This window comes from Mustelus asterias, chromosome 10 (assembly GCF_964213995.1).
Source record: "Mustelus asterias chromosome 10, sMusAst1.hap1.1, whole genome shotgun sequence".
Classification (NCBI taxonomy): domain Eukaryota; kingdom Metazoa; phylum Chordata; class Chondrichthyes; order Carcharhiniformes; family Triakidae; genus Mustelus; species Mustelus asterias.
In genome coordinates this window covers 123628444-123646263 of record NC_135810.1, presented here as the reverse complement: position 1 = coordinate 123646263, position 17820 = coordinate 123628444, and the positions used below count along the sequence as shown (strand labels likewise).

The following is a 17820-nucleotide window of genomic DNA, read 5'->3' as shown; positions in this document are numbered from 1 at the left end:
TTCCACCTTCTTGATGAAACTGATCCACTTCAGATCAGCCATCATCTTATTGAATGGTGGGGCAGGCTCAAGGGGCTAGATGGCCTACTCCTGCTCCTATTATGTTCTTCCGTCGGAAGTCTGAGGTCACGTACCAACTGCTGTTCCCTGCTGTCATCAGACTTTTGAATGGACTTACCTCGCGCTAAGTTGATCTTAACACTACATTCTGCACACTCTCCTTTCCTTCTCCATGAAAAATATCCTTTGTCTATGTAGCATGCCAGAAACAATACTTTTCACTGTATACGAATACATGTGACAAATCAAATCAAGGCCTATTCCACCAGCCTGTCTGTGTTCTTCGTGTTCTGCACTGCCCTCCTCATGGATCACAATGCTTCCAACTTTCATATCATCCACAAATTTTGAAATTGTGCCCTGTCCAACAAGGTCCGGTATGAATTAGGGAGAGCTGGAGTCCAGCACCGATCTCTGGGGAACATCATTATATATCTCCCTCCAGCCCAAAAAACAGCCGTTTACTGCTCCTCTTGTTTCCTGTCACTCGACCAATTTGTATTCTGGTTGCTTCTGTCCGTTTTATTCCATAAGCTGTAGCAATGCTGACAAGTCAGTTGTGTAGCACTATAACAAATGCCTTTTGGAAATCCGTGTGCACCACATCAACAGCATTACCCTGATCAATCCTCTGTTACCTCATCAAAAACACCACCATGTCAGTGACACACATTTTATCCATAACAAATCCATGCTGGTTTTCCTTAATTAGCCAGCATTTTCCCAATTGACTATTAATTTTAGTCCTGAAATATCATGACTTCCCCACCACTGAGCTTCAGTGACTAATAAAGTAAAATATGGCAGATGCTGGAAATCAGAAATAAAAGCAAAAGATGCTGGAAAACTCAGCAGGTCAGGCAGCATCTGCAGAGAAAACTGGAGTTAAAGTTTCACTTTGACCTGTATGAAATGGCCTCCTGTGCTGCGTTATTCTATGATTCCACGTTGGGAGGCTGTTCTGACACTTCTGGTTCGGCTACAAGAGCAAGCTTGCCCAGTGGGCAACCCTTTTCTGTTTTTTTTTTTGCGTCTTTTTCTCCTCTGTCTCCTTTTTTTGTTATTCTCTCTCTCACATGTTGCCCGTCTTGTCCTGTTTTCTGATATTCCTCCTTGCGCTCTCTCACTTCTCTCACTCTTTTATGTGTGTTCTTTCATCTTGTTCAGTTTCATTCTCTATTCGCCTACCCAGTGCATCCTTTATTGGCTTTCATTTTGTCAGCACTTTGGTTATTGCTCATTTGTCCCTTCTGAACTTTGCATTCACCATCGTACGTTGTTTTTACTACTTGCTGTATCTTTGCTGTTTACTCGGTCAGTAGAGTTCAGGCCTTGTCCTGTACTACACCTTTCTAGGACTAGGGAGCTGTTTATTTCCCTTTGTCTTCCCTGCTAGTTTTTAAAACCCATATTTTGCTCTTGATTTACATTGCCTACTTCAGATCTGCTGGTACCTGGCGCTGTGAGCCTGAATCAATTACTTGCAATTCTTGGTGGTGAATGGAAATGTACTGAATGCTAATCTTGTGTCCACTCATGTTCTTCTCTTTAGGCTTTGAAAGCTCTGCAGGAAATGAGTTCCTGCCCCAGCTTCACATCGCAGTCTTCAATGTTCTCTCACACCGTGCCTCGTAAGGCGAAGAGCATTCCAGTGCAAGCTTTTGAGGTAATGATCTAAAGTTAAAGTTTATTGATTAGTCACGTGTAGACTTACATTAACACTGCAATGAAGTTACTGTGAAATTCCCCAAGTCGCCACAGTCCAGCACCTGTTCAGGTCAATACACCTAACCAGCACATCTTTCAGAATGTGGGAGGAAACCAGAGGAAACCCACGCAGAAACGGAGAGAACGTGCAAACTCCACACAGACAATGACCCAAGCAGGGAATCGAACCTGGGTCCCTGGCGCTGTGAAGCAGCAGTGTTCATCACTGTGCCACCCGATGTCTTCACTCTGGGATTGATGTGACACTCATCCGTGGGACAGTACAAATGTTGGGTGGGGGGGTGGAATTATACGTCCCTGTTAAGGGAAGTGATAAACGCTTTTTTGGAAGCATTGGTTATGCCAAAGCTGGAGTATCAAATCCTGATGAAGGATGTGAGTTACATGGAGAGTCAGGCTTAAGAGCAGGGAAGGTGAAAGGAATATTTAATGGAAGTGTACCAAATGATGAGGGTTTTTGATGGAGTACAAACTATTTCCAGTGGCAGGAGGGTCAGTCATCAGAAGATATAGATTGAAGGCAATTGGCGAAGAACTAAAGATGAGAATTTGTTTGTACATTGCAAGTTATGACCTGGAACACTCCGTCTGAAAGGATGAAGGAAGCAGATTCCATTGTCAGTTTCAAAGAAAAGAATGGGCGAAGTAATTGAAAGGGAGAATTGTGCCGGGCCATAGGGAATACCAAGGAAATGAGATAATTGGACAACTCTTTCAAGGAGCTGTTGGAAGCATGATGGGCTGAATGGCCTTGATGCTGTCCAGTGCTTTCAGAAATGGGTTGTGTGTAGGGTTAGACCTTAACGTAGCAGAGAGTAATGGAGCCAGTTATCGTCTTCAGCTAAGGAGCAGTATGCAGCGTGGCAAATAGACAAGATTAATTTCAATTAATTAATTTAAAATGATGAATTTGAAGTGTGTACTGTAAGAGGTTTTGCTTCGAAACAATAATTAAACCCTAAAGCTGATCCCCAAACTGGTTACTCCAAACTGGTCAAAATGTTACTCGTCACCTTGATTAAGAATGTATTAAAAATTCCTGATGTGCTGCTTCACTGGTTCTGATGTTTTAAGGAACATGTTATTTTATGCATAAATCGTTAATAGTTGTCTCAAGTGATCATAGCACTCATTTTCAGAGAGTCAAAGCTGTTGAAATGGGTGTTAGCTGGCAGGGCGCTCCACCAGTTCTGTGTATTTTTAGAACCACGATCATGGCAGCTTCGCATGTAACTTGCTGCTCGTTAGAGAGGTGGTGGACTAAGTGTGGACTTCATGTCTTTGAATTCTTGTTTTGCTGACATCTTTTGCCTCAAGTGTCCTAAAACTAGTGAGGGAACAGTGGGACTGCTGTGTGAAATAAAACTGTTAAGCTTGTAAATAAATAAAACATTTGCATTTATATAGCAACTGTCAAGACTTTGGGCTACCTCGAAGCGAACCATGGCCAATGAAGTACTTTTGAAGTGCAGTCACTGTTGGATTGTGGTAAACATAGCAGCTGCCTGGTGCATAGCGATGAAATAATGACAGAACATCTGTTTTTAATGATGTTGGTCGGGGGATAAATATTGCTCCGGACTTGAAAGAGAACTTTCCTTGCTGTTCTCCAAAATAGTGACTCTGGGATCTTTTGCATCTGACTTAGAGTGTTGACGTTGCACCTGAAAAAATGGCAACTGTGGTAGTGTGGAACTCCTTCAATCCAGTACTGTGTGTCAGCCAGAGTTGTGTGCTTAAGCCTCTGGAATGGGATTTGAGTCGTGCTACCCACGCTGCTGCATAAATAGAATGATCACTAATTCTCACTGAGACAATGCTCTGAACACTTGCTCTTGTGTTCCTCAGGTGAAACTGGATGTAAACCTGACTGATTTGACGAAGATTGGTAAATCACAGAAGTATGTACTTAGTGTGGATGTGGAGGGAGGAAAGCTGGTGGTACAGAAGAAATCTAAAGACCCACAAGAGGACTGGAACACATTTACACATGATAAGAGTAAGGAGGACGCGTGATATTATGTTGTATGGTTTGGGGCTAAGCACATTAATGCTATCCTACCTGTCTAAGATTGTTTGAATGAACAAAGAGGTAAATGTTTGCTACTGTGTCAAGTAAATTCTTTATTAATTTTTGATTTGATTTATCATTGTCACATGGTATACGGTGAAAAGTATTGTTTCCTGCATGCTATGCAGACAAAGCATAACATTCATAGAGAAGGAAAGGAGAGAATGCAGAATGTAGTGTTACAGTCATAGCTAGGGTGAGAGATCAACTTAATGCGATGTAGGTCCATTCAAAAGTCTGACAGCAGCAGGGAAGAAGCTGTTCTTGAGTCTGTTGGTACGTGACCCCATACTTTTGTATCTTTTTCCTGACGGAAGAACGTGGAAGAGAGAATGTCCGGGGTGCGTGGGGTCCTTGATTATGCTGGCTGCTTTGCCGAGGCAGCGGGAAGTGTAGACAGAGTCAATGGATGGGAGGCTGGTTGTGTGATGGACTGGACTTCGTTCATGACCCTTTGTAGTTTCTTGTGGTCTTGGACAGAGCAGGAGCCATACCAAGCTGTGATACAACCAGAAAGAATGCTTTCTATGGTGCATCTGTAAACGTTGGTGAGAGTTTGATATATTCCTGTCGTATAATACAGCATAAACTAGGTAATGCTCCCTCTACATTGTCCCCATCAAACACCCTCTCCTGGACCTTATACTTTTGCAGGGGGAAAAAATCTCCCCTTGGCCTTCTCTTGATGTATGGATGGGCCAGTGTGTAGGTGCAATTAATAAACTGAATTTAATGTTCATTTTCTCCCCCATTCCTTTGAAGTAAAGTTTATTTATTAGCCACAAGTAGGCTTACATTAACACTGCGATGAAGTTACTGTGAAAATCCCCTAGTCGCCACACTCCGGCGCCTGTTCGGGTACACTGAGGGAGAAGTTAGCATGGCCAATGCACCCTAACCAGCACATCTTTCAGACTGCGGGAGGAAACCAGAGCACCCGGAGGAAACCCACACAGACACGGGGAAAATGTGTAGACTCTGCACAGACAGTGACCCAAGCCAGGAATCGAACCCGGGTCCCAGCTGCTGAGGTAGCGATACTAACCGCTGTGGTGGTGTCACCAGACGAGGAATCCGGAGGTCCCAGTTCATGCTCTGGGGTGGTGGGGGGCACAAGGGTTCCAATCCCACCATGGTGGCTGGTGAAATTTAAATTCAATTCAGATATCTGGAATTGAAACTAGTCCGTCTCATTGTTGTTTTAAAAAAATCTATCTGTTTTTAGGGAAGGAAATCTGCTGTCTTTACCCAGTCTGATCTACAGCTGACTCCAGACTCTCAGCAATGTGGTTAACTCTTAAATGCCCTCTGAAATGGTCTAGAAAGCCACTCCGTTCAAGAGCCATTAGGGATGAGCATCATATGCTGGCCTTGCCAGCGACACCCACATCCCATCTTGTGTATTTCCCTTTTTCTGCATTTCCCAGAGGAAATAATTTTCTTTTACTGTTACTGTAAAGTGCTGAGCCCTCCAGCATTGCTGCCTCACATTGCTGCCATGGACCCGGGTTCAATTCCAACCCTGGGTGACTGTCTGTGTGGAGTTTGCATGTGTCCTCGTGTCTGCGTGGGTTTCCTCCCACAGTCCAAAGGTGGATTGATTGGCCTTGCTAAATTTCCCCCTAGTGTCCCAAGATGTTTAAAGTTTATTTATTTGTGTTACAAGTAGGCTTACACAACACTGCAATGAAGTTACTGTGAAAAATCCCCTAATCACCACACTCTGGCGCCTATTTGGCTACACTGAGGGAGAATTTGGCATGGCTAATGCCCCTAACCAGCACGTCTTTCGGGCTTTGGGAGGAAACCAGAGCACCGGAGGAAACCCACGCAGACACAGGGAGAACGTGCAGACTCCACACAGACAGTGACCCAAGCCGGGCATCGAACTCGGGTCCCTGGCGTTGTGAGGCAGCAGTGCTAACCACTGTGCCGCTATGCCATCCTTGATGTGTAGGTTAGGTGGATTAGCTATGGTGAATGTGTGGGGTTACGCGCATAGGGCTGGGTGGGGAGGAGGTGGGGGGGGGGGGGGGGGGGGGGGGGGGGGGAGGCGCGGTGGAGGTGGGCCTTCCTAAGATGCTTTGTTGGAGAGTCGGTGCAGGCTTGATGGGCCGAATGGCTCCCCCTGCATTGTGGGGATTTTATATTCTCTAACCCCAGTTTGCTTCGCTTTTAACCGGGGGAACCTTTATTGCCATCTCAGCAACAGTTTTGATGTTGACAGTTTGTAATTAGAAACAGGACTGTGAATGATTTGCGGGGAGAGGCGTTGCACTTGTGTGGAAGAGGTTTGTACAGATGGTGCAGTGTGTACGTTCCGATCGCTTTTTTTGTTTAAGAGAAAAATGGATGAAATGAAAGTTCAGCCCCCCGCAGGAAGCTTGTGTTGCAAATCGAGGGATGCTGATGGCATGTTGCATCAGATCATTGCTTGACAGTCACTGATAGAAATCATGCTGTGTTCTCAGGATGTGGGTAATGGAGACCTGGCTGCTTGTATTACCCAGCTATAATGTGCTGAGCCGCCATGAAGTGTGAGCTAGAGTCACATGTTGGCCAAACTTGATAAGGGCATTACCAGTTTGATTGCATTCAATTTCTATGGTTGATAGCCCAGTATCAGAATCCCTGTCCCCTAGTGTACCCCTACAGAGCATTGCTGAGGCATCTTGACCCACTCTGCTTGTATGATCATGCCTGCTCTGCACATGATGGATTAAATCAAGTCCCAGTTACAGGTGGATGTTAAAGATCCCCGGGACAAGGAATAGGGGAGCTCCAGTCTGCATCTGCAGCTCACAATAACTTTGAAGTAGTGAGAATGTAGATTTTCATTTTGATATCAGCTCTTGACGTTCCATCCCTCTTGGTTCCGCGTGCTAGCTTCTTGCATTTGGGCCTCGGTGGTTTGCACCAGGCCTACACAAATGAACATTAGAGTCATAGAGGTTTACAGCATGGAAACAGGCCCAACTTCAAGTTTAAAAAACACATCCCTGGGTCAAAGTAGATTCTTGTTTTCTTTTCCCATCAGTTCGGCAGTTGATAAAGTCGCAGCGTGTCCACAGCAAGCTGGGAATAGTGTTCGAGAAAGAGAAAGATAAAACACAAAGGAAAGATTTCATCTTTGAAACGACAAGGGTGAGTTATCCAACCAGAAGCTTCCTACTGGCTTTGTTCTGAGTTTCAACCCATCTTCAGTGCAGTGCACATGAGGGCAAATTGATGATAACAGTTTAGATTTATGTAGTGCCTTTAGCGTAATGCCTTTAACATCGTAAAATGTCCCAAAAGAGTTTAAAACCAAGCCACATAAGGAGATAATAGGGCAGATGACTGAAAGTTAATGCAAAGAGAGAGGTTTTGAGGAACCTCTTCAAGGGGGGGAGATTTAGAGAGAGAATTCCAGAGTTTAGGGACAAGCGTGTTGGAAACACGGCTATCAGTGGTGTGGAACAATTCACATTGATGACATTTCTGGAGGTCAGATCGATAAATACAGAGTGAATAAAATCCTACACCACTGTGTTCTGATCACAAAAGTGTCCAATTGTTACGCAGCTATCGTACATTACTGAGGAAGTTAGAGTCACCTGCTGTGGATGGTTCAAAGTGGAATGTACAAAAAAGTTGTATTTATGTAAAAGTTGTAAAATTTATGTACTTGATTTAAAACATTATTGTAGGTGTTATTATTGGCGAGGTCAGTATTTATCGCCTGTCTCTATTTTCAGTTGAGAAAGTGGTGGGCCATTCTCGAGACCTTGTGGCGTAGTTAGGGAGGAATTTACAAGATTTGGCCCAATGATGATGAAGTTCTGGCCAATATATTTCTGAGTCAGGACGGTATGTGAATGGACGATTGTTGTATCAAACCAATGTAACAAGAAATTCTTCACTGTTACACCTGAGTCAGACTGATGCACATCCAGTTAGATAGTGATACTGCACTCCTGATCATAAAGGATCCGGGGCTGTTAGTGATAGAGGCAGGCAGTGCTTTCCCTTAAAGGAAAGAATATCTTGGACAGCTAAAATTTGTCTCTACCACCTTTCAGAAGCAATTTTGGGAGCAGTCGAATATGTGTAATTACATCAGCGTGCAAGTGATCATCTGAATCTTTGTCAGTTACATGCATGTGCCTGAAGTTCCATTCAGAATTTATTAGCTCTGTGATGTTTCTGGAAATTGGATCAATAAAATATAGTTTTCGCAAATTGTGGCTATTTAAATAAAATCAGCAATTAATCTTTTCCACAACAAACAAAACCTTTACTAAAACAAATGGGGGTGAGGTTCAGATTAATCAATCTTTTTGATGCATTTTTAGCAGCGATCCTGTCAGCCTTTGGAAATTTGTTTCTCTCTCTCTTCCTCTTTCAGAAACGAGAGGCTTTTTGCCAATTGCTACAGTTAATGAAGAACAAACATTCCAAGCAGGATGAACCGGACATGATCTCTATCTTTATCGGCACCTGGAACATGGGTAAAAATGAGAGAGGAATTATCTGATGTTGCAAGCAGGCCAGCCTCTCTCTACTTTCTTCCCTTTTTAAAATGTATTCACAGGATATGGGTGTCACTGGCTAGGCCAGCATTCATTGCCCAGCCTTAATTGCCCTCGACAAGGATGGTGAGCTGCCATGTTGAACCGCTGCAGTCCATGTGGTGTAGGTACAATGACAGTGCTGTTAGGGAGGGAGTGCCAGGAATTTGACCCAGTGACAGTGAAGGAACGGCGATGTATTTCCAGGTGAGGAGGGGAACGTGCAGCTGATGGTGTTCCCATGTGTCTGCTTCCCCATGTCCTTCTAGTTAGTAGCAGTCATGGATTTGGCGGTGCTGCCTTAAGGAGCTTTGGTGATTTTGCTCCAGTGCATTTTGTAGATGATACACTCGGCTGTCACTGCTTGTCAGTGGTGGAAGGGTGAATGTTTGTGGATGGGTGCTAATCAAACAGGCTGCTTTGTGGTAGATGAGTGTTCATGGAGCTGGACTCATCGAGGCAAGTGGGGAGTCTTCCATCACACTCCTGACTCATGGCTTGTGGATGGTGGACAGGCTTTGGGGGATTAGGAGTTGAGTTACTCACCACAGGATTCCCAGCCTCTGACCTGCTCTTGCAACTGCAATATTTATCTGGTTCGTTCAGTTTCTGGTCCCAGCAGGGAGTGCAATCACAATGTTCAGAGTCTGTCCTTATCTCAGTAAATCTTCAGTCAAGTGAGAAGTGGATGGAGAAGCTGTTTGTTTTGTCTTTGTGATTTTCATCTTTTATATTAAGGATGATCTTTGTACGTTCGCGGGTAGTGTAGAGGAAACCTACGTAGACACGGGAGAAAGAGCAAACTCCATCCAGACGGTGACCCAAGGCCGGAATTGAGCCCAGTCCCTGGCGCTGTGAGGCAGCAGTATGAGCCACCGTGCTGCCCCAATATAAATTTATTCTCTGAATCCTGAATTATGTTAGTAAATGAACAGTTTGAGTCAACATTCTGACTTATATCAGCTGTTCCTTCACTGCTGAGTCAAAAATCCTTTTCCCTCACAATACTGTGGGAGCAACTTCACATACCCTGCAGTGGTTCAAGAAGTTGACTCTCCACCATTATCTCCAGAATAGTTAGGAATGGACAATAAATGCCGGACTTGAATGCTGCTCCCATGTTCTTTGATTTGATTTATTATTGTGACATGTATTGTTTCTTGCGTGTTATGCAGAGCATACCGTTCATAGAGAAGGAAACAAGAGGGTGCAGAATATCGTGTTACAGTCATAGCTAGGGTGTAGAGAAAGATCAACTTAATGCAAGGTAGGTCCATTCAAAAGTCTGACAGCAACAGGGAAGAAGCTGTTCTTGAGTCGGTTGGTACGTGACCTCAGACTTTTGTATCTTTTTCCTGACGGAAGAAGATGGAAGAGAGAATGTTCGGTGTGCATGGGGTCCGTGATTATGCTGGCTGCTTTGCCGAGGCAGCGGGAAGTGTAGACAGTCAATGGATGGGAGGATGGTTTGTGTGATGGATTGGGCTACATTCACAACCTTTTGTAGTTCCTTGTGGCCTTGGGCAGAGCAGGAGCCATACCAAGCTGTGATACAACCAAAAAGAATGCTTTCTATGTTGCATCTGTAAAAGTTGGTGAGAGTCGTAGCTGACGTGCCAAATTTCCTTAGTCTTCTGAGAAAGTAGAGGCATTGGTGGGCTTTCTTAACTATAGTTTCGGCATGGGGGGACCAGGGCAGGTTGTTGGTGATCTGGACACCTAAAAACTTGAAGCTCTCGACCCTTTCTACTTTATCCCCGTTGATGTAGACAGGGGCATGTTCTCCTCTACGCTTCCTGAAATCGATGACAGTCTCCTTCGTTTTGTTGACATTGAGGGAGAGATTATTGTTGCCGCACCAGTTCACCAGATTCTCTATCTCATTCCTGTGCTCTGTCTCGTCATTGTTTGAGATCCGACCCACTACGCTGGTGTCGTCAGCAAACCTGAAAATCAAATTGGAGGGGAATTTGGTCACACAGTCATAGGTGTATAAGGAGTATAGTAGGGGGCTGAGAACACAGCCTTGTGGGGCACTGGTATTGAGGATGATCGTGGAGGAGGTGTTGTTGCATATCCTTACTGATTGTGGTCTGTGAGTTAGGAAGTTCAGGATCCAGTCACAGAGGGAGGAGCCGAGACCCAGGCCACAGAGTTTGGAGATGAGTTTCATGGGAATAATAGTGTTGAACGCCGAGCTGTAGTCAATAAATAGGAGTGTGGCATAGGTGTCCTTGTTATCTCCGTTTTACAGGGTTGAGTGCAGGGCCAGGGAGATGGATCTGCTGTGGACCTGGCGGTAGGCAAACTGTAGTGGATCCAGGTGGTCCGGGAGGCTGGAATTGATTCGTGCCATGACTAGCCTTTCGAAGCACTTCATAATGATGGATGTCAGAGCCACCGGACGATCGTCATTAAGGCACGCTGCTTGGCTTTTCTTAGGTACCAGGATGATGGTGGTCGTCTTGAAGCAGATAGGGACCTCAGATTGTTGTAAAGAAAGGTTGAAGATGTCTGCGAATATCCCCGCCAGCTGATCCGCGCATGAACAAATAAGATTAAGAATGTTGGTGACCATTCAAGTCCAATTTTCAATCTTGTTTCTCTCTCTCTCTTCTGAAAACAAAATAACAAATAGGAAGTGCTCCCCCTCCAAAGATCATGGCGTCCTGGCTGATATCCAAGGGCCTTGGGAAAACACTGGATGAAACCACAGTCACCATTCCACACGATATCTACGTCATTGGGACTCAGGAAAACTCTGTTGCAGACAAGGAGTGGGTGGACTTTGTACGGGGCAATTTGAAAGAATGCACTGACCTGGACTTCAAACCGGTAAGACGCACTGTGTGTCGCTTTGTCCAAGCTGGTCTCTGACCCTGGCAGGTTGAGGAGGGTGGAATGGGAAGAATGGGATTAGGGAAGAGAAAATGAGTGCTGAAATGGCAAGGGACAGAATGGTGCGACTGGGACGGGTGGGGGGGAAACTAAAGAGAATCGAGGAAAGGGAGGAACATCAGTTCATAGTCTGAATCCTGGTAATTATTTTAGTAAATCAACAGTTACGGAGGATGAGAGTTTCAGTCTCTGATCTCTGCAGAGTTAGCTGATCAAATGGCACCTGTGGCAGAGAATTGAGTTAGAAAATGATTATGGATTCAGGCAATTCAGCCAGAGCTCCAGATCAAGATAGCTGTCTCCAGAACAACAACTTGTAGTTAGCCACTTAAACTTGACAAAACATTCCAAGATCACAGGATCGCTTATCAAACAAAATTTGACACACAGGCACATGAGGTATTAGCACAGGTAAGGAACTGGTTTTAAGGAGCATCTTAATTGGAAGAGCGCGAGAAAAGGGTAGAGAGGCTGAGGGAGGAAATTCCAGAGCTGATGGTTTCGGCAGCTGAAAGCATGGTCACCAATGCCAGATGGATTGATTAAAATTAGGAATGTGTTAGGAGCAGAATTAGAAGAGCAGATATCTTGGTGATCGTGCTGGAGGGTGTCACGGGAGGTGGGGAGGAGTGAGGCAATGGGGGGATTTGGAAATTTGGGTGAAAATTTAAAAATTGAGTGGGCGGGAGTAGGTTCAGTGATATCATGGAGTCATAGAGGTTTATAACATGGAAAGAGGCCCTTCGGCCCGTCATTTCTGCTTCTGGAAAGGGACTGTATCACTCTGCATAGCTAATATGTGACTCCAGTGCCATACTGTTGTGATTGATTCGTAATTCCCTCCGCAATGGCCTCGTAAACTACTTCATTAGGAACAGCAATAGGCCATTCAGCCCCTTAAGCCTGTTCTGCCATGCAGTTAGATCATGGCTGATTGGTATCTCATCGCCACTACCCCAGTTGATTCCATGCCTCTCAATACCAGGAGGATGTTTCCACTTGTCAGAGTGACTGGAATTGGGACCAGTTCGAGAATAAGAGGTCTATTGTTTAAGACAAAGATGAGAATTTTTTTCTCTCGAAGGGTCGTTAGTGTGTGGAATTCTGTTCCCCAGAAAGCTCGGGAGGCTGAGATGGTGAATTTGTGCAAGGCAGGGTTGGACAGATTTCAGATAGACAAGGAGGCTGGGGATTATTGGGGGCAGTTGGCAAAATGGAGTTGAGACCATCCCCCAAGAGCGAGATAGCCTACTCCTGCTCATAAATCCTGTTCCCAATCTACATAATGAGGGTCTGTGTTGACAGAGCCCTTGACGCGAATCGAGTTTGTTTGTGTAGTAAATCTTTGTTTGTTCACAGATTGCAATGCAGACACTTTGGAACATTAAAATTGTAGTCCTGGTTAAACCGGAGCATGAGAATCGGATCAGCCACATCAGCACTTCGAGTGTGAAAACCGGAATAGCCAATACATTGGGTGAGTAGTCACATAACATCATCTATTGCAGCATGTTCGCCTAACATGGGGTGGACAGTGTGAGCCTTTTTCCTCGGATGGTGATGGCTAGCACGAGGGGACATAGCTTTAAATTGAGGGGTGATAGATATAGGACAGATGTCAGAGGTCGGTTCTTTACTCAGAGAGTAGTAAGGGCGTGGAATGCCCTGCCTGCAGCAGTAGTGGACTCGCCAACATTATGGGCATTTAAAGGGTCATTGGATCAACATATGGATGATATTGGAATAGTGTAGGTTAGATGGGCTTTAGATTGGTTTCACAGGTCGGCGCAACATTGAGGGCTGAAGGGCCTGTACTGCGCTGTAATGTTCTATGTTCTATTCCACCTTCTTCTGTTGGGAAAAAGATACAAAAGTCTGAGGTCACGTACCAACCGACTTAAGAACAAGTTCTTCCCTGCTGCCATCACACTTTTGAATGGACCTACCTTGCATTAAATTGATCTTTCTCTACACTCTAGCTATGACTGTAACACATTCTGCACTCTCCTTTCCTTCTCTATGAACGGTATGCTTTGTCTGTATAGTGCGCAAGAAACAATACTTTCCACTGTGTTAATACGTGTGACAATAATAAATCAAATCAGTCATTGATCACGTATTAGTGATTCAGACAATAATTTTAATTGATATAGCACCATTAACATAGCAAACCATCTCAAGTTGCTTGACATGCAGCATTATTTAACTCAATTGGACATCGAGCCACACCAGGTGATAGTGAGGTCGGTGAGGTAGTTTAGAAGGAGCATCTCCAAGGAAGAGGTTTAGACAAGAAATTCCATAACTTAGGGCCGAAGCTATGGAAGACTGAAATGATGAAAATTGAGAGGCGGTGGCATAGTGGTCTCGTCACTGGACTAGTAATTCAGAGACCAGAGGGTAAACTGGATTTAAATCCCCCTATGGAAAATTGTCCAACTTCAATGAAATAATAATCTGGAATTAAAAGTCTATGACCATGAAACCATTGATTGTTGAAAAAAAGCCATCTGTTTCGCTCATGTCCTTCAGGGAAGGAAATCTGCTGTCCTTCCCTAGTCTGGCCTACCTGACTCCAGAGCCATAGCAATGTGGTTGACTCATTTAAAAAAAATCTAGCAAGGCACTCAGTTTGTGGGCAGCAAGGGATGGGCAATAAATGCTGGCCCAACCAGCGATCCCAACATCCCATAACTGAACTTTTAAGATGTGGAGATGCCGGCGTTGGACTGGGGTGGGCACAGTAAGAAGTCTCACAACACCAGGTTAAAGTCCAACAGGTATATTTGGTATCACAAGCTTTCGGAGTAGTGTTCCTTCATCAGGTGAGTCACCCGATGGAGGAGCAGCGCTCTGAAAGCTCATTAGTCCAGATAAACCTGTTGAACTTTAACCTGGTGTTGTGAGACTTCTTACTGAATTTTTAAGGAACAATTCAGGATTGGGGAAATGCAGAGCTCTTGGCGCGCAAGAAGAGGTTGTGGTGATCAAATCTCAGAAGCAAGGCTCAAGGTGTTGGAAGATTTCTGCTACAGCATTAACCTTGAGGCTTGGCCATCCCAGACTCTCCAGCCCCACTTCAGTACACATGACTTGAGTTCTTACCAAGATTTGACAGTCCTCTGGCATTGCTTACGTGATGTGGAGATGCCGGCGTTGGACTGGGGTAAACACAGTAAGCAATCTCACAACATCAGGTTAAAGCCCAACAGGTTTATTTGGTAGCAAAAGCCACTAGCTTTTGGAGCGCTGCTCCTTCGTCAGGTGAGTGGGAGTTCTGTTCACAAACAGGGCATATAAAGACACAAACTCAATTTACAAAATAATGGTTGGAATGCAAGTCTTTACAGGTAATCAAGTCTTAAAGGTACAGACAATGTGAGTGGAGAGAGTGTTAAGCACAGGTTAAAGAGATGTGTATTGTCTCCAGCTGGGACAGTTAGTGAGATTTTGCAAGCCCAGGCAAGTCATGGGGGTTACAGATAGTGTGACATGAACCCAAGATCCCGGTTGAGGCCGTCCTCATGTATGCGGAACTTGGCTATCAGTCTCTGCTCAGCGACTCTGCGCTGTCGTGAAGGCCACCTTGGAGAACGCTTACCCGAAAATCAGAGGCTGAATGCTCGTGACCACTGAAGTGTTCCCCAACAGGAAGAGAACACTCTTGCCTGGTGATTGTCGAGCGGTGTTCATTCATCCGTTGTCATAGCGTCTGCATGGTCTCCCCAATGTACCATGCCTCGGGACATCCTTTCCTGCAGCATATCATGTAGACAACATTGGCCGAGTTGCAAGAGTATGTACCATGTACCTGGTGGATGGTGTTCTCACGTGAGATCTCATGTGAGAACACCATCCAGGTACACGGTACATACTCTTGCAACTCGGCCAATGTTGTCTACCTGATACGCTGCAGGAAAGGATGTCCCGAGACATGGTACATTGGGGAAACCATGCAGACGCTACGACAACGGATGAATGAACACCGCTCGACAATCACCAGGCAAGAGTGTTCCATTTCTGTTGGGGAACACTTCAGCGGTCACGGGCATTCGGCTTCTGATCTTCAGGTAAGCGTTCCCCAAGGCGGCCTACACGACAGCGCAGAGTCGCTGAGCAGAGACTGATAGCCAAGTTCCGCACACATGAGGACGGCCTCAACCGGGATCTTGGGTTCATGTCACACTATCTGTAACCCCCACAACTTGCCTGGTCTTGCAAAATCTCACTAACTGTCCCGGCTGGAGACAATACACACCCCTTTAACCGGTGCTTAACGCTCTCTCCACTCACATTGTCTGTACCTTTAAGACTTGATTACCTGTAAAGACTTGCATTCCAACCATTATTTTGTAAATTGAGTTTGTGTCTTTATATGCCCTGTTTGTGAACAGAACTCCCACTTACCATAAGACCATAAGACATAGGAGCGGAAGTAAGGCCATTCGGCCCATCGAGTCCACTCCACCATTCAATCATGGTTGATTTCAACTCCATTTACCCGCTCTCTCCCCATAGCCCTTAATTCCTCGAGAAATCAAGAATTTATCAATTTCTGTCTTGAAGACGCTCAACGTCTCGGCCTCCACAGCCCTCTGTGGCAATGAATTCCACAGACCCACCACTCTCTGGCTGAAGAAATTTCTCCTCATCTCTGTTCTAAAGTGACTCCCTTTTATTCTAAGGCTGTGCCCCCGCGTCCTAGTCTCCCCTGTTAATGGAAACAACTTCCCTACGTCCATCCTATCTAAGCCGTTCATTATCTTGTAAGTTTCTATCAGATCTCCCCTCAACCTCCTAAACTCCAATGAATATAATCCCACGATCCTCAGACGTTCATCTTATGTCAGGCCTACCATTCCTGGGATCATCCGTGTGAATCTCCGCTGGACCCACTCCAGTGCCAGTATGTCCTTCCTGAGGTGTGGGGCCCAAAATTGCTCACAATACTCCAAATGGGGCCTAACCAGTGCTTTAGAAAGCCTCAGAAGTACATCCCTGCTTTTGTATTCCAAGCCTCTTGAGATAAATGACAACATTACATTTGCTTTCTTAATTACGGACTCAACCTGCAAGTTTACCTTTAGAGAATCCTGGACTAGGACTCCCAAGTCCCTTTGCACTTTAGCATTATGAATTTTGTCACCGTTTAGAAAATAGTCCATGCCTCTATTCTTTTTTCCAAAGTGCACGACCTCGCACTTGCCCACGTTGAATTTCATCAGCCACTTCTTGGACCACTCTCCTAAACTGTCTAAATCTTTCTGCAGCCTCCCCACCTCCTCAATACTACCTGCCCCTCCACCTATCTTTGTATCATCGGCAAACTTGGCCAGAATGCCCCCAGTCCCGTCATCTAGATCGTTAATATATAAAAAGAACAGCTGTGGCCCCAACACTGAACCCTGCGGGACACCACTTGTCACCGGTTGCCATTCTGAGAAAGAACCTTTTATCCCAACTCTCTGCCTTCTGTCTGACAGCCAATCGTCAATCCATGTTAGTACCTTGCCTCGAATACCATGGGCCCTTATTTTACTCAGCAGTCTCCCGTGAGGCACCTTGTCAAAGGCCTTTTGGAAGTCAAGATAGATAACATCCATTGGCTCTCCTTGGTCTAACCTATTTGTTATCTCTTCAAAGAACTCTAACAGGTTTGTCAGGCACGACCTCCCCTTACTAAATCCATGCTGACTTGTCTTAATCCGACCCTGCACTTCCAAGAATTTAGAAATCTCATCCTTAACGATGGATTCTAGAATTTTGCCAACAACTGAGGTTAGGCTAATTGGCCTATAATTTTCCATCTTTTCTTTCTTTCCTGACGAAGGAGCAGCGCTCCGAAAGCTAGTGGCTTTTGCTACCAAATAAACCTTTTGGACTTTAACCTGATGTTGTGAGATTGCTTACAAGCGCATGGGACTCATTTCCTTTATCTTCATTTTTGAGTGGTTCCATGTGGCTGTCCATCCTTGGACATAGCCTCTTGCTTTTCCAGCTCCTGATTACTGCTGATCCTCCATTCTGTCGCTGGAGGCTGATACCTCAACCACTGTTCTTCTGGTGTCTCTTCCCAAAGCTACTCAGTGTGCTTGCTCTCTTTATGCCTTCAGAATGCTCTTGCAACTCTTGTCAGTTGCTTTATTTCCACCTTTCCCGGCAAATATTGCCAGATTACATTTGTTCCTGCTCAACACCACCTTGAATTCCTTCTCCCAGGAAATCAGTGTTCCTCCAATTCTGACCTCTTGCATATCACTGAATTCAGTCGCTCCACCGTTAGTGGCTGTGCCTTTGAGTGCCGAGTCTCTAAGCTCTGGAATTCCCTCCAGCAAATGTTCCCTCTTTTTACATTTCTCTACTGCACCCCTTAGAACTTATCTCTTTAACCAAGCTTTGGTCACCTGCCCTAACATCTCCGTATCTGACTCAGTGCCAGATTTGTCTGATTATGTGGAATACCTTGGGACATTTTACTGTGTAAGTGCACTATATAAATGCACGTCCTTCCAT

At 45.1% G+C, this 17820-nt stretch overlaps 1 protein-coding gene across 1 annotated transcript in view; it reads left to right on the top strand.

Moving 5' to 3' along the window:
- The window catches only part of inppl1a (inositol polyphosphate phosphatase-like 1a), a 181785-nt gene that overhangs the window by 110417 nt on the left and 53548 nt on the right, over nucleotides 1-17820 (top strand). The window contains exons 8-13 of the mRNA XM_078222652.1: nucleotides 1613-1726; nucleotides 3637-3787; nucleotides 6897-7003; nucleotides 8247-8349; nucleotides 11048-11244; nucleotides 12667-12784. Of these exons, the coding sequence (XP_078078778.1) occupies nucleotides 1613-1726; nucleotides 3637-3787; nucleotides 6897-7003; nucleotides 8247-8349; nucleotides 11048-11244; nucleotides 12667-12784 (790 nt within the window). The remainder of the gene's footprint in view (nucleotides 1-1612; nucleotides 1727-3636; nucleotides 3788-6896; nucleotides 7004-8246; nucleotides 8350-11047; nucleotides 11245-12666; nucleotides 12785-17820) is intronic.